At 46.5% G+C, this 22987-nt stretch overlaps 2 protein-coding genes and 1 pseudogene across 6 annotated transcripts in view; all 3 read left to right on the top strand.

Moving 5' to 3' along the window:
• Positions 1-468: 468 nt before the first annotated feature.
• Positions 469-15034, top strand: LOC311100558 (galactokinase-like; annotated as a pseudogene). Its single transcript has 8 exons — positions 469-495; positions 665-812; positions 967-1076; positions 3078-3204; positions 10814-11010; positions 11106-11256; positions 11388-11547; positions 14813-15034. The product of its transcript is annotated as a galactokinase-like (transcript).
• LOC311100419 (BTB/POZ domain-containing protein KCTD21-like) lies at positions 12395-13427 on the top strand (the record flags this gene model as incomplete). The annotated part of the gene is made up of 2 exons (XM_084141332.1): positions 12395-12814; positions 12951-13427. The coding sequence occupies 2 exons, from the start codon at positions 12395-12397 to the stop codon at positions 13425-13427; spliced, it is 897 nt and encodes a 298-aa protein (XP_083997458.1).
• A 451-nt stretch (positions 15035-15485) lies between the features above and the next one.
• LOC311101167 (LLGL scribble cell polarity complex component 2-like) overlaps positions 15486-22987 on the top strand; it is a 34198-nt gene continuing 26696 nt past the window's right edge. For 2 of the 4 annotated variants that reach the window (XM_084142252.1, XM_084142248.1), the window contains exon 1: positions 15486-15722. The gene's annotated coding sequence lies outside the window, so the exon portion shown is untranslated. Of the gene's footprint in view, positions 15723-17211; positions 17418-22987 lie in introns of all 4 variants that reach the window. The other 2 variants (XM_084142250.1, XM_084142249.1) reach the window with 2 other exon arrangements.

Genomic DNA, 22987 nt, shown 5'->3' with positions numbered 1-22987 from the left:
ACCTGCCTGCAATACACCTTTTTGGGTTGTAGTCCGCCATAAAACCCACAGAAGAAGAAGAACAAACCCACCTAGTCCAAGGTTCAGCTGACACATGACTGATCATTAAATATTGAAATACAGCTCCTAGAATAGTTTATAATAATAATAATAATAATATGCCATTTAGCAGATTATTTGCTTTTCACTCATAATCCAGTTATTTAATAACCATATGTATGGTGATTCAAACACTGTCTCAAACTTAGATCTCACGTAAGATTCGGATGGTTGAAGTTTCCAAAGTGCTGCTGCTGGATTTTGGACTCTGAATTCATGATTTGTCTACTCTACCCGTCCACTCCATTCATGGCTAGTCCAGTCCGGAGTGTGTCAGAGTTGGTTGCCGAGGCTCGGTGTGTATTTGAGCAGAGCTTCGGGGGAGATGGTCCGGAGGTGGCTGTGTGTGCCCCGGCAGGGTCAACCTGATACAACCAGGGATATGTCCTACCAATGGTAATGAATGTCATGCTTGTGATGATCAAAGGTTGTTTGCGATTGACAAGAGTGTCAGTTGTATAAACCAGTCCACATCACAAGAAACACTGGTGGGTGCACAGACCCATTAAAGCACTGCTGCTTTGACAGATGTGAAACATGCTTATTAATTATATCCTTGTGCCAGGCTCTGCCTCTAGTCATGGTCGTGGTTGGCAGTATTACTTCTGGCCAGAGTGTCTCCATCGTAACTGCTGCTAAAGATGTGGAGGAGCCCAGGAGAGTGGACTTTGACCTTCCCAATTACGTGAAAGGAGTAGTGCAGGACTACAGATGTATGAGCAACACCTTGTGTATCACCTGATCATGATGAGTCCTGTTGAAATGTAATAGTGACACACCATATATCATCATCGAGATCCCCTCTCTGTCTGTCTGTCTGTCTGTCTCTCTTTCTCCATCCATCCATCCTTCCATCCATCCCGGCAGCTCCTCCAGTCCCAGGGTTAGGGCAGTGAGTGTCCCTCTAGGAGGAGGTCTGTCCAGCTCAACCTCTCTAGAGGTGGCCATGTACACATTCCTACAGCAGCTCAAACCAGGTGAGTGGATTTGAGTAACATCAAATAGTGCCTATGAGCAGGGGCGGCCTGTTCAATAGGGCGATATGGGCGACGCACTGCCAAACGGGAAAAGGAAGGGATTTTTTTTCTAATCAATTATATCACGGCAACAGTAGTTATCAGTGTTGTAATCTAGACGTCTGATCTGCCACAGTGCCACACTGCCACTAAATGTCCAATTGCTTCAAATGGCCACCCCCCCTTTTGGGGCGATTTCAGTCAGGTTGAAAATCGCCCAGAAGTCTGTCATAGACTCCCATGTAAAATCTATTTTTTTCAAATTTCAGAGCTTTCAATACAATCTCTATGGGTGTCTGAGGGCTTGCACTTACGCGCTTTCGTCATACGTAACGTAACCATGAACGTAACAACTCGATTGTGTCTTTGAAAGAAGTTCCTTTTTGTCGGCGAACAAATGAAGATAAATTGGCAACGAAACAATTAGGACCTCCCAGACCAAATTTAATAATTCAACAGGTTTCTACTAAAGGCGGAAAGTCCTACACCCGAGGATTTTCCAAAAATTGGTACGAACGAAAAAAGACATTGCCACTCAACTGGATGAGGGATACAGGCTAGCTGTCCGCCGCCACAACGATGAGGTTAGTGTTGATAATCACAAGTTTACTGGAGAACTGAGACCAAGTAGAGACTTTGGACAGGGTGGATATGGTATAATAAAGGCAGTTTATTCAGAGGTAAAGATATCTGGAATCGCGTGCACGGACCCGTTCGTCAAACTCTTAGGGAGCTATACATTAAGCCCCATTACTTACCATATCAGATAAGAGAAATTGCTGCAGCTACATATATTTTACATCCTGGCCCTACATAGTTCACTATTTGCATCACTTACCAAAATATTACATGTGGTCATATATGCTTGGAAAGTGGAGATGCCATAGAACGTCAAAAAAGTAAACATTGCTGGAGACACATTGCCGTTTTGGAGAAGACATCGCGTTTGCTAGCGAAGAGATTTGTTGTGGCAAATGAACTTGGGCTGGGAATTGCCAGGAACCTCACGATAAGATATATGCATTGCGAGTCTCATGATTCTATACGTATTGCGATTCGATACTGTGATTTTATTGCGCACCATATGTCTGTTGCAGAGGGATCAGAAAGCCATGAGAACGAGTTTTGATCAGTCATGGAAATAAAAGTGCTGAAAACAAATTGGCTCCCAATGTGAAAAGATTGAGAACAAGCTATGAAGGAACAATAATGGTGTTTTGGTGCAGGTACAGCCAACTAGCGCTAAAATATTGCGATATTGTCAATACAGTATATCGTAAAGTATCACTATGTAACTCGATTTCTTTCACCCCAATCCCTCAAATTAACGGTAAATAACTGAATTGTTTGCCCCACATTTAGCTAAGATGATTAGCTAGCCAGCTAAAATGTTTTATTTAGTTAGCAGTCGCATCTACAATAGTTTACTGTCAATAACATGTCTCCAAAAATGACGTGGTGTCTCCAATTGTGTTGACATTTTACAATTGCGATGCGCATCCATGAGTATCCACTTTCTGTAGCTCAGCTGGTAGAGCACTGCGCTTGAAACGCCAAGGTAGTGGGTTCGATCCCCGGGACCACCCATACACAAAAATGTATGCACGCATGACTGTAAGTCGCTTTGGATAAAAGCGTCTGCTAAATGGCATATTATTATTATCTGAAGAGAGCCCCAAAACATTGTGTGCAGACATTTTAAAAAGATGAAACTGAGGGCTCCACCAACCCTGGTAAGCCAACACTTTTGAGATCAGTCAATAAATGCTTCTGGTATTGACTTATATGCTGCCCCTGTCTTCATGTTGTTGCTGGACATATCTTTTTTAAAATGTGTGTAGGTCACCTAAATCATCAGAAAAATTGCCCCCCCTGAGAATTTTTTCAGGAGCCGCCACTGCCTATGAGTGAAGCTAAACATTTGCACAACATGTCATAATTTCATTCTACTGCCCTCCTCAGACAAGGTGGCCAAGGTGGTGGCATGCCAGCAGGCAGAACACACCCACGCTGGTGTGCCCTGAGGCATTATGGACCAGTTTGTCTCTGTGCTGGGCAGCGAGGCTCACTCTCTACTCATAGACTGCAGGTAACAGGCCTGCTGATAGGGCAAAAATATTTTTGGTATCTCAGATTCTTCTGGCAATTTTCACATAGAAACTTCATTGGGAGGAAATATGTTTGACATGCTTTTTACATTTGTATCACAAGCCATTTTTTGAGAAAATCATGATGAAAGTGGCCCTTTTAGCCACTTTTTAGACCTATTCATGACTCCTGTAAGACCTTTTGATCCATGAACCATACATAACACAGACAACACCTTGGTGTCATTATACTCCTTATAGTGTGCTCTAACATATGAAGTATGTCTAGATTCTGAAATACACATATTAATGTCTCAAAAGTACCCTTTTTGATTTAAGACATTTTGTTCGGAACAATATACTCTACAAGTACATAACATTTACAGAGTAGGCTCTCTGCTTATTCTGAAGTTCTGAGCAATTTTATGACCACCACCAACACAGTGAATGGGAAATGGATTCAAAGGGAATTCCCTCTGCTGGTGATTTGCTGAATGTGCAATCCTAAAGGAGGGCCGTGATTGGTTAATGAACTGTAACATCAATGTATGTATAAAATGGGTCATATCATTAAAAGTACCAGAGAGCCCACTTTGACATTCCAAAAAATGTCTACAAATAAGCAAAATCAAAAAGGGTACATTTCAGATGTTTTTTATGTTGAATAAATGAATGTGAACATTTGTATTTCATCTAGACATACTCCATATTTAAGAGCACACTATAAGGAGTATACTGACACCAAGACATCTGTATAATGTATGGTTCACGGATCATAGGGTCTTACAGATTAGAAACCCTAATTGGTCTACACAGACAAGTTCTTGCCTGGTTTAGATCTTATCTGTCGGAAAGATATCAGTTCATCTCTGTGGATGGTTTGTCCTCTGACAATTCAATTGTACGTTTTGGCGTTCCTCAAGGTTCCGTTTTAGGACCACTATTGTTTTCACTATATATTCTACCTCTTGGTGATGTCATTCGGAAACACAATGTCAACTTTCACTGCTATGTGGATGACACACAGCTGTACATTTCAATGAAAGATGGTGAAAAAATGTGATCATATTACTCCAGTGCTAGCCTTTTTACATTGGCTTCCTTTTAAGGCTAGGGCTGATTTCAAGGTTTTACTGCTACAAAGCATTACATGGGCTTGCTCCTACCTATCTCTCTGATTACGTCCCGCCGTACATAACTACACGTATGTGTCACGGATACAGCCAAGGCTGCCCCTCCTCCTTGTTCGGGCAGGCTTCGGCGGTCGTTGTCACCGGAGTACTAGCTGCCACCGATCGATGTTTCTGTGTCTCACTAGTTCTGTCTGTATTGTTCACACCTGTTACCCATTAGGCTTATTAGTTTCCCTATATTACCTCTGTTTTCCCTCCTGAGTGTGTGCGTGATTGTTCTTGTTACGTCGTCTGTTGAGCTGTTGTTTTTACTCTTCCCTGCATGGAGGGTTTGCTATATTTACTTGGAGTCGAGTAAAGCCATTAATTCTCAGTTTCTGTGTCCTGCGCCTGATTCCGTTTCCTCACTGCACCCAGACGCTGACAGAATCACGCACCCGTTATGGAGTCAGCAGGCACGCCCGATCCCAGCGCTTCGGTGGAGGAACGCATCCACCAGCACGCGACCATACTGCAGCGACTAGGCTCGGCTCTGGATCAAGTGATCCACATCGATGGGAGAGAGTTGGGTTTTCTACACCTCCTCTTTCGCCAAATTCTCTTCCATCAGGGTCCTCAACCCCTGGGTCCAGTGGTCTTCGGCTCTTGCTCCCGAGGGAATACGATGGGACAGCTGCCGGGTGTAAGGGTTTCCTGCTCCAGGTGGAACTTTACCTGGCCACCATCCACCCGGCTCCCTCGGGAGACGAGAGCGTGTCCGCCCTCATCTCCTGTCTGTCGGACAGAGCCCTGGAATGGGCCAACGCGGAGTGGGGTGGAATAGACGCTGAGTCCGTTCGCTATGAGGATTTTACCTGCCGTTTCCGGGCAGTATTCGATCATCCGCCTGAGGGGAGAGCAGCGGGGGAGCGTCTGTTTCACCTCAGTCAGGGAAGGAGGAGCGCACAGGAATACGCCCTGGATTTCAGGACACTGGCAGCCAGCGTGGGATGGAACGAGAGGGCCCTGATTGATCACTACCGATGCAGCCTACGGGAGGACATTCGTCGGGAGCTGGCCTGCAGGGACACTAATCTTAACCTGGACCAGCTGGTAGATTTTTCGATCCGGCTGGATAACCTGTTGGCTACCCGCGGACGTCCAGATCAGGGTCCGTCCAGTCCATCCCCCAGCACTTCCGAGTCCACACCTATGGAGCTTGGAAGTGCTGATGCAGAGAGGCCGAGCAAGGGGGTGGTCTCCTGCACCAACTGTGGCCGCAGAGGACACACTGCGGGCCGGTGCAGGAGAAGACCCTCATGGAATCGAGGCAGCAGGCAGGGTTCTGGGGGATCATCTCAGGTGAGTAGGCACCCAACTCACCCAGAGCTCCCTGTTGCTCACATAATGATTAATGTTATTTTCCCTGAGTTTTCCCCACATTCCCAGCATAGGGCGCTCGTAGATTCCGGCGCAGCTGGGAATTTTATGGACAGATTGGTTGCGCATAGATTAGGGATTCCTATATTGCCGTTAGATGTGCCCTTCCCCATACGTGCCCTAGATAGACGCCCATTAGGGTCAGGTATGGTTAGGGAGGTCACAGCTCCACTTCGGATGGAGACACAGGGGGGTCATGAAGAGAGAATTAGTCTCTTCCTCATTGATACCCCTGCATTTCCCGTGGTGCTGGGCCTTCCCTGGCTAGCCACCCATGACCCCAGTATTTCGTGGCAACAGAGGGCTCTTAAGGGATGGTCACCTCAGTGCTCGGGAAGGTGTGTAGGTGTTTCCGTAGGGGCAACCACGGTGGAGAGTCCAAACCATGTCTCCCCAATGCACATTCCCTCAGAATATGACGATTTGGCTCTCGCCTTCTGTAAAAGGAAGGCGACTCAATTACCACCCTATCGACGAGGGGATTGTGCGATAGATCTCCGTGAGGGTGCTGCACTTCCCAGGAGTCACGTGTATCCCCTGTCACAGGAGGAGACGGTGGCTATGGAGAAATATGTCACCGAATCTCTGGGACAGGGATACATTCGGCCCTCCACTCTCCCTGCCTCCTCAAGTTTCTTTTTTGTGAAGAAGAAGGATGGAGGTTTACGCCCGTGCATTGACTATCGAGGTCTAAATCAGATAACCGTTAAATACAGCTATCCTCTTCCTCTCATTGCTAGTATGACGGAGTCATTGCACGGTGCACGCTTCTTCACAAAATTGGACCTCAGGAGCGCGTACAATCTGATCCGTATCCGGGAGGGGGACGAGTGGAAGACGGCATTTAGTACCACCTCTGGTCACTATGAGTACCTCGTCATGCCGTACGGGTTGATGAATGCTCCCTCAGTATTTCAATCCTTTGTCGATGAGATTTTCAGGGACCTGCACGGACAGGGTGTAGTGGTGTATATGGATGATATTCTCATATACTCCGCTACACGCGACGAGCATGTGTCCCTGGTGCGCAAGGTGCTTGGTAGACTGTTGGAGCATGACCTGTACGTTAAGGCTGAGAAATGTCTGTTCTTCAGACAGTCCGTCTCCTTCTTAGGATACCGCTTGTCAGAGTCAGGGGTCGAGATGGAGTGTGACCGCATTTCAGCCGTGCGTAATTGGCCGACTCCTACCACGGTAAAGGAGGTGCAGCGGTTTTTGGGTTTTGCCAACTACTACCGGAGATTTATCCGGGGCTTTGGCCAGGTAGCAGCTCCCATAACCTCTTTGCTAAAGGGCGGTTCGGTGCGCCTGCAGTGGTCAGCGGAGGCGAACAGGGCTTTTGGTCAGCTGAAGGCGCTGTTCACCACGGCTCCCGTGCTGGCTCATCCGGATCCGTCCTTGCAATTCATAGTCGAGGTGGACGCGTCCGAGGCGGGGATAGGAGCTGTACTGTCTCAGCGCTCGGGTACGCCTCCCAAACTCCACCCCTGTGCTTTCTTCTCGAAGAAGCTCAGCCAGGCGGAGCAAAACTACGACGTGGGGGATTGGGAGCTGTTAGCTGTTGTGAAAGCTCTTAAGGTGTGGAGACATTGGCTTGAGGGGGCTAAACACCCTTTTCTCATTTTGACTGACCACCGCAATCTGGAGTACATTCGGGCAGCGAGGAGACTGAATCCTCATCAGGCAAGGTGGGTTTTTCACGCGTTTTGTGTTCACCCTATCGTATAGACCAGGTTCCCAGAATGCTAAGGCAGATGCTCTGTCCCGGCTATATGACTCAGAGGATCGGACCAGGGAGCCTACTCCCATACTTCCGGCTTCTTGTCTGGTGGCGCCGGTGGTATGGGAGGTTGACGCGGACATCGAGCGGGCGTTACGCACGGAGCCCACTCCCCCCCAGTGTCCAGTGGGTCGTGCGTACGTTCCGTCCGAGGTTCGCGATCGTTTGATTTATTGGGCTCACACGTCACCTGCTTCTGGCCATCCTGGCATTGGTCGGACAGTGCGCTGTCTTAGTGGGAAGTACTGGTGGCCCACCTTAGCTCAGGATGTGAGGGTTTATGTTTCTTCCTGTTCGGTGTGCGCTCAGTGCAAGGCACCTAGACACCTGCCCAGAGGTAAATTACAACCTCTCCCCATTCCACAGCGGCCGTGGTCACACCTATCGGTGGACTTTGTTACAGATCTTCCTCCGTCACAGGGTAACACCACGATCCTGGTCGTTGTGGATCGGTTTTCTAAGTCCTGTCGTCTCATTCCTTTGCCCGGTCTCCCTACTGCCCTACAGACCGCAGAGGCCCTGTTTACACACGTCTTCCGGCACTACGGGGTGCCTGAGGATATAGTGTCTGATCGGGGTCCCCAGTTCACATCGAGGGTCTGGAAGGCGTTTATGGACCATCTGGGGGTCTCGGTCAGCCTGACCTCAGGTTTTCACCCCGAGAGTAATGGGCAGGTGGAAAGAGTAAACCAGGATGTGGGTAGGTTTCTGAGGTCATATTGCCAGGACCGGCAGGGGGATTGGTCAGTTTACACCCCCTGGGCAGAAATGGCTCAAAATTCCCTCCGCCACTCCTCCACTGACCTGTCTCCCTTTCAGTGTGTACTAGGTTACCAGCCGGTCCTGGCACCGTGGCATCAGAGCCAGATCGAGGCTCCTGCGGTGGATGAATGGTTTCGGCGCTCGGAGGAGACATGGAACGCTGCCCATGTACGCCTGCAAAGGGCGATTAGGAGACAGAAGGCGAGTGCCGACCACCACCGCAGTGAGGCTCCGGTTTATGCACCGGGGGACCGGGTCTGGCACTCGACCCGAAACCTGCCCCTTCGCCTGCCCTGCCGGAAGCTGGGTCGGCGGTTTGTGGGGCCCTTTAAAGTCCTGAGGAGGTTGAACAAGGTTTGTTATAGGTTACAGCTCCCCCCTGATTACCGTATTAACCCCTCGTTCCATGTGTCTCTCCTCAGGCCGGTGGTAGCTGGTCCACTCCAGGAGTCCGAGGTGCGGGAGGTTCCTCCGCCCCCATTGGACATTGAGGGGGCACCGGCGTACTCGGTCCGTTCCATCATGGATTCGAGGCGTCGGGTTGGAGGCCTGCAGTATCTCGTGGAGTGGGAGGGGTACGGTCCGGAGGAACGGAGCTGGGTTCCCAGGAGGGACATCCTCGATCCCTCCTTGTTAAGGGAGTTCCATCGTCGTCATCCGACTCGCCCTGCTCCGCGTCCTCCTGGCCGTCCCCGAGGCCGGTGTCGACGCACGGCTCGAGCCGCGCGTCAGGGGGGGAGGGGGGGGGGGGGGGGGTACTGTCACGGATACGGCTGAGGCTGCCCCTCCTCCTCGTTTGGGCAGGCTTCGGCGTTCGTCGTCACCGGAGTACTAGCTGCCACCGATCAATGTTTCTGTGTCTCACTAGTTCTGTCTGTATTGTTCACACCTGTTACCCATTAGGCTTATTAGTTTCCCTATAGTGTGTGCGTGATTGTTCTTGTTACGTCGTCTGTTGAGCTGTTGTTTTTACTCTTCCCTGCGTGGAGGGTTTGCTATATTTACTTGGAGTCGAGTAAAGCCATTAATTCTCAGTTTCTGTGTCCTGCGCCTGATTCCGTTTCCCCACTGCACCCAGACGCTGACAGTATGCTACGGTCACAAGACGCAGGCCTCCTTATTGTCCCTAGAATTTCTAAGCAAACAGTTGGAGGCGGGGCTTTCTCCTACAGAGCTTTCTCCTAGTGCTCTTCCATGCCGTCCCTAGGAGGGGTGCGTCACTTGAGTGGGTTGAGTCACAGACGTGATCTTCCTGTCTGGTTTTGCACCCCCTCGGGCTTGAGCGGTGGAGGAGATCTTTGTGGGCTATACTCAGCCTTGTCTCAGGGTAGTAAGTTGGTGGTCTGTTGATATCCCTCTAGTGGTGTGGGGGCTGTGCTTTGGCAAAGTGGGTGGGGTTATATCCTGCCTGGTTGGCCCTGTCCGGGGGTATCGTCGGACGGGGCCACAGTGTCCCCCAACCCACCCCTGTCTCAGCCTTCAGTATCTATGCTGCAATAGTCAATGTGCCGGGGGGCTAGGGTCAGTCTGTTATATCTGGTGTAATTCTCCCGTCTTATCTGGTGTCCTGTGTGAATTTAAGTATGCCTCTAATTCTCTCTCTCTCCCTCCCTCCCTCCCCTCCCGGAGGACCTGAGCCCTAGGATCATACCTCAGGACTACCTGGCCTGATGACTCCTGGCTGTCCCCAGTCCACCTGGTCGTGTTGCTGCTCCAGTTTCAACTGTTCTGCCTGCGGCTAGGGATCCCTGACCTATTCACCGGACGTGCTACCTTGTCCCGGACCTGCTGTTTTCCACTCTCTCTCTCTTTCTCTCTACCGCACCTGCTGTCTCGACCTCTGAATGCTCGGCTATGAAAAGCCAACTGACATTTACTCCTGAGGTACTGACCTGTTGCACCCTCTACAACCACTGTGATTATTATTTGACCCTGCTGGTCATCTATGAACGTTTGAACATCTTGAAGAACAATCTGGCCTTAAATGGCCATGTACTCTTATAATCTCCACCCAGCACAGCCAGAAGAGGACTAGCCACCCCTCGGAGCCAGGTTCCTCTTTAGGTTTCTTCCTAGGTTCCTGCCTTTCTAGGGAGTTTTTCCTAGCCACCGTGCTTATACATCTGCATTGCTTGCTGTTTGGGGTTTTAGGATGGGTTTCTGTTTAGCACTTTGTGACATCTGCTGATGTAAAAAGGGCTTTATAAATACATTTGATTGATGTATAGGCCTAACAAGTGCCTAAAATTATGTGAGAATTGCCAGAACAATCTGAGATAACAAAAATATTTTCTGCCTGGTATGGAATCGCCCTATAGGCCAGTGGTTCCCAAACTGTGGGGGGCGCGGGATGTTCCCCAATGCTGGAAGGGGGGCCTGAGTGAAAAAGTTGGGAACCCCTGCTATAGGCATATGCTAAAGGATCATGGCTAATGCTAAAGTAAAGCTAACACTTAACTGAAAGTGTTGTTTACTACTGTGTTATGAATGTATTATATACTCTTGTTGTTTCCTCAGATCTCTGGAGGCAACTCCTGTCCCTCTGTCTGACCCAGGCCTGGTCATCCTCATCAGTAACTCAAACGTCAAGCATTCTCTGACGGGCAGCGAGTACCCTGGCAGACGACGACAGTGCGAGGAGGCAGCTGCCATCTTGAGAAAGGCCGGTTTGAGAGAGGCCAGCTTGAGAGATGCCACACTGAAGGACCTGGAGGGTGAGAATGAGAGGATATTCTATTCTGTTCAATTCTATTCTTATACATTCAAGCATTGTGTTATTATGTTTTGCAATTTAAAAAAATTGTTCCAGATGCTAAGCGCCGATTGGACGATGGCACCTATCGAAGGGCTCGTTATGTGATTGAGGAGATAGAGCGTACGGCCCAGGCAGCAGAGGCCCTGAAGAAAGGGGCCTACAAAGAGTTTGGCAAACTCATGTTGGAAAGCCACAACTCACTCAGGTGAATAGAGAACACCATCAAATAACTCCTCAACGCAGTAAATGCATTGAGGGCAGAATCCTGTTTTATCACACATGAAAAATATGATAGAAATGTAAAGTATCCATCCATAATGTGTTCCCTACTGTCAGGGACCTATATGAGGTGAGCTATAAGGAGCTGGATGAGCTGGTGTCTGCAGCCGTGGATGTGGAGGGTGTGTTCAGCAGGATGACAGGGGGAGGATTTGGAGGCTGTACTGTTACACTACTGCAGGCTGGAGCCATAGACAGGACCATAAAGCACATACAGGTGAGGAGGAATACACACACACACACACTGTGTGTGAAGGGAACTTCGGGACTAGCTTGCACAAACTGGTCACTGTTGGTAAAAGAGCTTTTAGAATCTCTGCTGTCACTTTAAGACAAACTGCTTAGTCCCCCGTGTCTTGCCCGAACAGCTTCCAGAGAGTGTGTATGTGTGTGTGTGTGTGTGTGTGTGTTTGTGCACGCGCCCCTGTCTGTGTGTGTGTGTGTGTGTGTGAGTGAGTGTGTGTGAGTGTGTGTGAGTGTGTGTGAGTGTGTGTGAGTGTGTGTGAGTGTGTGAGTGTGTGTGTGAGTGTGTGAGTGTGTGAGTGAGTGAGACAGTAGGGGTTATGGCAGGAGAATAAAAGCTAGCAGCGCCCCTTTATTAACATTCCAGTCCTTCTCCCCCGCCTCACTGTCCTTCTCTCCCGTCTCTCTCACTGCGAACTGCTCAGACACAAATTGTCTTATGCAACTAACCAGGCCTCAGCTCACCAACAGGAATCCTAAACAGCATAGGACCATGAAGGAGAGAAACAAAACTACAGATCGATAAATCCACCTGAACAGAGCACCGGCTTTTTACAGATCCAGCTTCCATACACACTGAGCCAATCTTTACTGATCTTTTTGTTATTTCATCCTTTTGGGGTCTTTTTGTGACTTGCTAGTATCCCGGTTAAAACTTCGCCCTGCCACCTCTGAAAGGAAAGTCTATTCAGGCTACAAAAGACAATTGAAACTTGAATTCCCTAGAAAGAGAAGTGTTATAACAAGAGTTCTACCATTCCAATCCGGAGTGTTCTAATCTAGTGTTCTAGCCTGAGCGGAGGTAGTTTCAGTGCCTGAGGATGCTGAACCTAAACTCCTTGGACAGCAACACTAACAGCAACTGTAGCTCCCTGTTGGACCCCGTGTCTCTCAACGTTGGCGGTGAGATCTACACTACGACCCTGGACACTCTGACGCGCTACCGAGACTCCATGCTGGGCGCCATGTTCACCGGACAGATCTCCACGCTTAGGGACGAACGCGGAAACGTTTTCATCGACCGCGACGGGAAGGTTTTCCGCTATATCCTGAACTTCCTGCGTTCCAGCTCCCTGGACCTGCCGGAGGGGTTCTCTGAGATGAGACTGCTGAGGAGGGAAGCAGATTTCTTCCAGATACTCCCCCTACTGGATGAGATACAGCGGCACATTGAGACTGGAGCGCTCAGCCTGAGAGATGCACCCAGAAGAGCCATGCTGCTGGTGGATGTGGACTGCCAGGTGTGTGTGTTTATTTTTTGTGTGCTGTAGAGTAAGCATGTGTGTGTGTGCATGTGGGTTTGTTGTGGAATGTGGATGTTCTTTCACACAAGTGTATCATTAGCACTGCAGCATCAGCTTGTTTGTCTCATTCCAGGTGCGCATGCTACACTTCAATCTACGGCGTGCTCCAGAGAACTACGAAATCCGCACATGCTCAGTGCGCATCCTCACCGCCAAAATCTTCTGTACCTGGCATGCCTTCCTGGTTCTCCTCTGTGAGCGTTTCTCCTACCGCACCACCCAGGGTCCTACCTCCCCCCTCCCCAGTGACCAGCGCCACAACCGTCTCAAATTAGAGTGGGTTCCCCAGCCAGACGAACTTCCCCAGGACCAGTATGAGAAACAGCGGTACAGAGGACTCATCGTCTCAGACTCTTGGGCCACACAGACCCACTTTGGTGACCTCTGTGATGTCATCATCCCGCGCCGCAGCCCCTGTGAGGTCAAAGACATGCACAGGTTTTTGGAGGAGCTGCTGACGGTGTCTCTGGCAGAGGGTTTTAGGGTTGACTCAGTGACCCCTGACTCCATGGACGTTTTGAACTGCCGTACTCTGCAGCTTGTACGGTAGTGATGTAGCTCATTCCAGCTCACAACTGAACCACCAGTTATGGACTTACTCAGACTAAAATAACAAAGGACACCCTACAATGTTTACAACCTACTGCACATGACTGCTTATGGATGGTCAATAACTAGCAGACTTTACTAACACTGTAAAGTTCAAAGGTCGCTCTATGATGTTTACAATCCTCTCTTTGGTGTGAAGCTGAGACTGATCCTGCCATCTGAACCCTCTAACGAACTCTAACCTTGGTAGCCCTTGCAGTGGAGCAGACTGTTCCAGACATGTTGTAGTCTAAACTGTAGGGTAGGCCTACATCTGGTTTTACAGAATAGACCCTGTCCCCAACAATAAGGAATGGTTGTCAGTTCATCCTGTTGATGATCAGTGCAATTCTTAAAGAGGCAGAGAGAGACGGAGACTGGGAGTGTGATAGACTGAGTATCTGTGAGAGAGTGTGCTGCACTGGTAGGAGGGGTGATCCGAATATTCCAAAGAGCAGGTACATTTGCTGGTATTGTTTTGTAAAATAGTGTTAGAGATAACTGTGTAACAAACTGACCAGTCTGTAGAGTTGTTTACAGCACATCAAGTACACTTTAATAAACACTATTAAATGAAAGGTATTACTCCCTGAACCCCTATCAGTCAGACTGGTGCAAGTTCCTTTCTGGTAGGCGGAAGGGGAATAAGATGTGTAATTTTTGAATGGAGGAAGGAAGGAAGGAGGGAAAAGATGAGTATGGGAGAATATGGGAATATGGAGGACTGTAGTGCCCAAAAACAGGTTTTAGCATGGGCAGCACCATTGAGGACTTTCACCATTTTTAAGTAGTCAACTGGGTGGGACTTCTTATGGGTTAAGGAAAGATCACATGATTCCATCTGGGTCATCAGGAGGGATCAGCCAATTAATTATAATTGTGAGAAAACGTTCCATAACTGCAGGTGGCAGTAAATCGCCAACCTTGGCTTTATACCTGTTCAAACAACACACTCTAGGTGGCAGTGTGCACCCTTTCAGTTTGTTTGCCAACTCATAGAAGTAGTAGAAGAAGAAAATGGACTACTTCAAAATGGAGATGGCCTCAATGGTGCTGCCCATGCTCTCACAGATGCAATAATGGGTCAGATACAATGATGCAATGTCTATCTAAGTATATGAAGAGGAAAGATGCCCGGTTGGAAAACAACCTCTAGCCCCTTCCTCCTACCTCCATCTACTCAGCTCGCAATGCATCTGTAACTTGCAGATCCAAAGGAAACAGTTACAGTATGTGCAAGGATTATGGTGTTGGCTTTACTTTTATCCTTCCAATACTGTTTTCAGTGTTTGGAATGAACTCAAAAGCAAATTAATGAATTCACTAGCTGTATATTTATCTCTACAGGAGCGATACAGTGGATCCCCAACTTTCTACATCACAACTCCCTCACAAGGAGCTCAGGTCCTGAGTTTATGAAGAACAAACACTGTACATTTTTCCATTATGTACAACTTGACCACAAGAAAAGCACATTCCTATTGATTTGCAGGATCTTTTGTTTGCGGATGTAGCAATGTTTAATCAACCCGATAGGGGTGAAATGAGCAGGTAAAGCAATCTTTTGTAAGACTTTTCTTCAGCGTGCCTTAAACTATCATGATTCTAATACAGGTAATAATTGCCAAGCACTAAATCAAGTGAAGTATAATCTCTTGTGGTTGCATCTCAAAGACTGTTATGTTGTATTATAAAATTACTCAGAAAAATGAGATTATTGTTTACACTATAAATAATTCTGCAAAAATAAACAGAATGAGTTTGATACCTTATGCTTCATGCGACATCTGTTCACAATGCAACATTACTTTCTGAAAATGTATTAGGGGAAATTCCAAAGTTTACTTCATATTAATAAACATCTGACTCTTTACATTTGGAGCCAAACCTATTTATATTGTCATGCCCTACTCCCCTGCTGATTCGTATTGCGTGTATTGCGGAAGGGTTTGAAGGGAGGAGTCTCAGCGGAAGCTAGCCAGTCAAGTTGCGCTTTGCGAGTCTGGGGCATCCGGAAACATCACCTCGAGGCTGCCGACGGGGCATACGAAAGATAGGTGGGCTAGCTAGCTACCAAACAAACCAACACAGGATCTGCATTTAAATACTTAAAGACAAGCAGACGACGTGCTTTGGATTCTGATTTGATATTAGTTTGGGAAGTTGAGACGTGGCAAACTGGACGCCGACCAAGCTTTGTGAATTAGCGAGTGAAAGCATATTGGACACAGCTGGAGCAACGGCCGTTGTGAGTCAGGTGAGTTTCGAAGGGCCCGAGCAAGAGAATAGTGTCGCGTCTACAGGTGTTGTAGCCTGTCGTTGGTTAACCAGCTAAAACACTTAACGTTACTGCTGACGTTTAAGTCAACTGGATAACACGGAGTAAAGCTAGCTGGTTAACGTTAGCCTCGAGAGATTAGTTACTGTAACTTGACTGGCAAGCTAGCTAGCTTGGCGGTGTTGTTGGTGAACGGCTGCGAAGCCATGATTCATTCCATTCGACCAGGAATTAAAGGGTCTATAAACTTTAGACACAGATGAAATCATCAGATTTTCTTTTAGATACACGGGACTGAAATAAAGTAGCTATTAATGTTAACTAGTTAACTTGCTTGCTGCACAAGTTGGTGAAATAGCTAGCTACCTAACGTTAGTTAACTCATAACGCGGACAAACTCACTATTAGTCGCCATATCTGTGTCTACTAGCTAGCTAACTAAATAATGTTCCCTTTTCAGTGCCATCAACATCACGAACCATTCACCACGTTTTTAGTCAGCTGAGCTAGTTAGCTATTGCATAATGTTGAAACGGGAAAACTTTGGCAACGGGAAAGAGGAGGAGGAGTAGGAGGTGGTAGGGACTATTTTTATTTATTTTATTTAACCTTTATTTAACCAGGTAAGCCAGTTGAGAACAAGTTCTCATTTACAACTGCGACCTGGCCAAGATAAAGCAAAGCAGTGCGATAAAAACAACAACAACACAGTTACATATGGGATAAACAAAACGTACAGTCAATAACACAATAGAATATCTATATACAGTGTTTGCAAATGTAGTACGTTATGGAGGTAAGGCAATAAATCGGCCATAATGCTAAATAATTACCATTTATTATTAACACTGGAATGATATATGTGCAGAAGATGATGTGCAAATAGAGATACTGGGGTGCAAATGAGCAAAATAAAGAACAATATGAGGATGAGATAGTAGGGTGGGAGCAAGGTGTGTCTTCCTCGTCTCGCAGGTAGTTTGAGTCAACGGTAGAGTAGGGTTTCATCAATGAGTAATTGTATATTTGGGGAGGGGGGCGTAGGGGTTTGTGGTAAGAAATAATCTGTTACACCGGTTTGACCTGTTTCGGGGGCAAATTCATGACCAAAATAAGAAATGTCAACAGGACTGTTTTGGGTTGAACATGACGTTCACTTCATTCTAGGCTCCTGCAACAGGGATAATACCTAAGATTGTATTCATTTTTTGCCAATTTTTTGTCATCTGTTTGCAGTTCAATGAAACCTATGCAAATATGCAGTAATGCATTTTCACTCATTGCTACCTTTTTTATATGGCTTTTACAAGTGTTAACTATTTACTCAGTCAAGAGTATGAGGCTTACTGTACCTTTGGACAAGCCAGTGTTTCCCTACCACTGTACAGACACAGTATACCTCACCCCTCACCTAGCTGTTGCCCCCCTGCCTAAAGAATTTGGCATCTATCTATTGGTTTCTATCCAGGAAAAAAGACTGGGACAGACAGGCTACTACTGAAGGACAGACATTCCACTGGCACTGCCCAGTCCTTCATTCCCACCTGCAGCTGTGCTAGCCAAACAACACCCCTTTGTTCTCAGCAGACTTCTGCCGTTTGGACATGATAATCTTCCACCTGAAACCACTCCCCAGTCTCCAAGGAAAACAAGTACCTGTCCCAAAATGTACAGGTACCTGCCAAAATAAAGGAAACACTTAAGTAAATGAGTGATGCAAAGTATATTGAAAGCAGGTGTTGTTCCTGAGTTAATTAGGCAAATAAAAACCCATAATGCATAGGGTCATGTATAAAAATGCCCAGTATTTTGGTTACCATGACTAGAAGAAGAGATCTGTGACCTTTGAAAGAAGAGTCTCAAAGGAGCATAGTGGGTTTAGGCTGTGTGTCTCAGTCACCAGATCTCAACCGGATTGAACACTTATGGGAGATTCTGGAGCGGTGCCTGAGACAGCGTCTTACACCACCATCAACAAAACTATGAGAAATTCCATCATTTGGTGAACAATGGTGTCGCATCCCTCCAATAGAGTTCCAGACACTATAATGAATCTATGCCAAGGTTCATTGAAGCTGTTATGGAAGCTTGTGGTGGCCCAACCCCTTATTAAGACATTGTTGGTGTTTCCATTATTTTGGCAGTTACATGTAGATCAGTCTTGATAAGGAAAGCTAAGGAAGCATTGAGATCGAATCGCTATGGCTAAGTTGTTTGTTTTCATTAGAGTAGGCCATGATAAGAGTGCTTACTGCTTAGCCAAGTGCTGAATGATGGAAATGCATAAAATGATGAAGGGACGGATATAGCATTTTTACAAAACAGTGACTGACTGACCAGTGACCAAAAGTTGGACTACATCCAAAAGTTGTATTGCCGCCACCAACTGGACGGTTTGAACCAGTGACCACATGATTCATTCTCTCAGCAACCTAAAGTCTAGTCTCACCTCCAACCTATTAACTTTAACTTTGAACTGGAGAGTTTATCCAACCGCACAAGGGCAACAAAAGGCCCTCTGAGGGCCATGTTTTGCTTGAAAACCCTTCAACCCCTGCCTCGAGTAGGTTAGATGCACTTCCTCACTAAACGTGTCATGCCAGTGGCTCGTTAACCTACACACTGTACAGTCTCCTAGCTAGGCCTAATTCCTGTTTTACCTCTACCAATGTGGAGCAGTTTACCTCGCAGGAGAAATTGACTGTGGTTAGCTAATGAGACGGGAGAGGAAGTACAGTGGGGAAAAAAAGTATTTAGTCAGCCACCAATTGTGCAAGTTCTCCCACTTAAAAAGATGAGAGAGGCCTGTAAATTTCATCATAGGTACACGTCAACTATGACAGACAAATTGAGAGAGAAAAAATCCAGAAAATCACATTGTAGGATTTTTTATGAATTTATTTGCAAATTATGGTGGAAAATAAGTATTTGGTCACCTACAAACAAGCAAGATTTCTGGCTCTCACAGACCTGTAACTTCTTCTTTAAGAGGCTCCTCTGTCCTCCACTCGTTACCTGTATTAATGGCACCTGTTTGAACTTGTTATCAGTATAAAAGACACTTGTCCACAACCTCAAACAGTCACACTCCAAACTCCACTATGGCCAAGACCAAAGAGCTGTCAAAGGACACCAGAAACAAAATTGTAGACCTGCACCAGGCTGGGAAGACTGAATCTGCAATAGGTAAGCAGCTTGGTTTGAATAAATCAACTGTGGGAGCAATTATTAGGAAATGGAAGACATACAAGACCACTGATAATCTCCCTCGATCTGGGGCTCCACGCAAGATCTCACCCCGTGGGGTCAAAATGATCACAAGAACGGTGAGCAAAAATCCTAACAAAGCCTACCATCAGTAACACACTACGCCGCCAGGGACTCAAATCCTGCAGTGCCAGACGTGTCCCCCTGCTTAAGCCAGTACATGTCCAGGCCCGTCTGAAGTTTGCTAGAGTGCATTTGGATGATCCAGAAGAGGATTGGGAGAATGTCATATGGTCAGATGAAACCAAAATAGAACTTTTTGGTAAAAACTCAACTCGTCGTGTTTGGAGGACAAAGAATGCTGAGTTGCATCCAAAGAACACCATACCTACTGTGAAGCATGGGGGTGGAAACATCATGCTTTGGGGCTGTTTTTCTGCAAAGGGACCAGGACGACTGATCCGTGTAAAGGAAAGAATGAATGGGGCCATGTATCGTGAGATTTTCAGTGAAAACCTCCTTCCATCAGCAAGGGCATTGAATATGAAACGTGGCTGGGTCTTTCAGCATGACAATGATCCCAAACACACCGCCCGGGCAACGAAGGAGTGGCTTCGTAAGAAGCATTTCAAGGTCCTGGAGTGGCCTAGCCAGTCTCCAGATCTCAACCCCATAGAAAATCTTTGGAGGGAGTTGAAAGTCCGTGTTGCCCAGCGACAGCCCCAAAACATCACTGCTCTAGAGGAGATCTGCATGGAGGAATGGGCCAAAATGCCAGCAACAGTGTGTGAAAACCTTGTGAAGACTTACAGAAAACGTTTGACCTGTGTCATTGCCAACAAAGGGTATATAACAAAGTATTGAGAAACTTTTGTTATTGACCAAATACTTATTTTCCACCACAATTTGCAAATAAATTCATTAAAAATCCTACAATGTGATTTTCTGGATTTTTTCTCTCTCAATTTGTCTGTCATAGTTGACGTGTACCTATGATGAAAATTACAGGCCTCATCTTTTTAAGTGGGAGAACTTGCACAATTGGTGGCTGACTAAATACTTTTTTCCCCCACTGTACAAACGCACACACACACAGTGCATTCGGAAAGTATTCCGACCCCTTGACTTTTTCCACATTTTGTTAAGTTACAGCCTTATTCTAAAATTGATTACATTGTTTTTTTCCTCAATCTACACACAATACCCCATAATGACAAAGCGAAAACCGGTTTTAATTTTTTTTGCAAATGCATTAAAAATTAACGGAAATATCTCATTTACATAAGCATTCAGACCCTTTTAGTCAGTGCTTTGTTGAAGCACCTTTTGGCAGTGGTTACAGCCTCAAGTCTTCTTGGGTATGACGCTACAAGCTTGGCACACCTGTATTTAGGGGAGGTTTTCCCATTATTTTCTGCAGATCTTCTCAAGCTCTGTCAGGTTAGATGGGGAGTGTCGCTGCACAGCTATTTTCTGGTCTCTCCAGAGATTTTCGATCGAGTTCAAGTCCGGGCTCTGGCTGGGCCACTCAAGGATATTCAGAGACTTGTCCCGAGGGCTGTTGTGCCTTTTACTGAGGAGTGGCTTCCGTCTGGCCACTCAACAAAAAGGCCTGATTGGTGGAGTGCTGCAGAGATGTTTGTCCTTCTGGAAGACTCACCTTGTTCTGTGGACAATGAAAGGCCACTCTAAAATGTGCTCAAAAAAGGTGCAGTTTTGTCACACATCATAATGCCACAGATGTCTCATGTTTTGTGGGAGCATGCCATTGGCATGCTGACTGCAGGAATGTCCACCAGAGCTGTTGCCAGAGAATTTAATGTTCATTTTTATACCATAAACCGCCTCCAACGTCATTTTAGATAATTTGGCAGTACGTCCAACCACGCCAGCCCATGACCTCCACATTTGGCTTCTTCACCTGAGGTATCGTCTGAGACCAGCCAACCGGACAGCTGATGAAGCTGTGGGTTTGCACAACCAAATCATTTTTTTAAGGTATCTGTGACCAACAGATTCATGTCTGTATTCCCAGTCATGTGAAATCTGTAGGTTAGGGCCTAATTTATTTGAATTAGCTGATTTCCTTTATATGAACTGTAACTCAAACATTTTGAAATTGTTGCATTTATTTATATATATCTCTAATTAATCATGCAGCGTGACAGATCGCCTTAGTATGGAGTTGATCAGGCTGTTGATTGTGGAATGTTGTCCCACTCCTCTTCAATAGCTGTACGAAGTTGCTGGATATTGACGGGAACTGGAACAAGCTGTTCTACACATCAACCCAGTTTCTCAAATATGCTCAATGGGTGACATGTCTGGTGGGTGTGCAGGCCATGGAAGGACTGGGACATTTTCAGCTTCCAGGTATTGTGTACAGATCCTTGCGACATGACACTGTGCCTTATCATGCTGTCCATTACTTATGCCTGCCCATTCCATAACCCACCGCCACCATGGGGCGCTCTGTTCACAACGTTGACATAAGCAAACCCCACAAGACGCCATACACGTTGTCTGCCATCTGCCCGGTACAATTGAAACCAGGATTCATCCGTGAAGAGCACACTTGTGGAGGTCCTTGGCTGGCATGGTTACACGTGGTCTGCGGTTGTGAGGCCGAATGGACATACTGCCAAATTCTCTGAAACGCCATTGGAGGTGGTTTATGGTAGAAAAATGAACATTCAATTCTCTGGCAACAGCTCTGGTGGACATTCCTGCAGTCAGAATGCCAACTGCACGCTCCCTCAACTTGAGACATCTGTGGCATTGTGTTGTGACAAAACTGCACATTTTAGAGTGGCCTTTTTATTGTCCCCAGCACAAGGTGCACCTGTGTAATGATCGTGCTGTTTAATCAGCTTCTTGATATGCAACACCTGTCAGGTGGATGGATTATCTTGGCAAAGGAGAAATGCTAACTAACAGAAATGTAAACAACATTTTAGAGAAGCCTTAATTTGTGGAATTTCTTTCCTTCTTAATGCGTTTGAGCCAATCAGTTGTGTTGTGACAAGGTAGGGGTGGTATACAGAAGATAGCCCTATTTGGTAAAAGACCAAGTCCATATTATGGCTAGAACTGCTCAAATAAGCAAAGAGAAACGACAGTCCATCATTACTTTAAGACATGAAGCTCAGTCAATATGGAAAATGTCAAGCATCGTGACATCGTATCATGAGGCCCCTGGCAATTCCTAGCCCTAAGTAATGCATCAAAATTTAGGCCAACAATAGTCAATAATGAACAACTATGAAAGAAGTGACAGCAATGTGTTATTGCATAGACTTTATTTCTCTATTGAAGTCGGTGCACATTATATAGTTTTTGTCCTGTCGGTTGCACAGCCGTAGGCGCTGCTTGATACATGACACCACAATAGAAACAATCCTCAAGGGGATAATAATATCAGCAAGTGCACTCTACTCCACACAGTAGGTTATGATCAATAATACAACCAGTAGCATTGTAACTTAACAACAGCAGTGAGGCCAGTGTAAACTGTCTGTGTGATTACTGGAAAGAGGGCATGAGTGGAGGGGAATGACATCCTGTCTACCAGACCCCTGACAATATTTTATTTCTGTCCAGACAGTGACAAGAAAAACATCTCTGCTCTGATAGTCCCATTAAAAATTATTCCTTGAATCCCTGTAATCAATTATCCTTGTAATCACTGATTGGATAAGTGGAATTAAGGTTATGACGTTATTGGTTTCACAAGTCCAACTGTACCGGCAGATCAGTGATGAGATCCATTTCTAAAGTATTTGAAGAGTCAGGCCCCATCCGTTGATGCTGACTGTGAAGTGAGTGTGAGAGGAGTCATCACTAAGAATAGGCCTAGCCCTGCAATGAGTGGTTATGGATCAGCCTGTACTAGCATTACACTTCCCTTTTCTCTTTTATTCTCCTTTCTAGATGTTGATGCTGCGTTGTCATGCAGGCCGGCTCAGTATGTAGGACTTCTGAACTTTCAGTCCTATGCTCTTCTTGCTTCTTAGGTCAAAGGTTAAGAGTCTATTTGC

Source organism: Coregonus lavaretus, assembly GCF_964263955.1.
Source record: "Coregonus lavaretus genome assembly, chromosome: 25".
NCBI classification, from domain to species: domain Eukaryota; kingdom Metazoa; phylum Chordata; class Actinopteri; order Salmoniformes; family Salmonidae; genus Coregonus; species Coregonus lavaretus.
The sequence above is the reverse complement of the archived record's forward strand: the minus strand, read 5'-3'. Positions and strand labels throughout refer to the sequence as shown.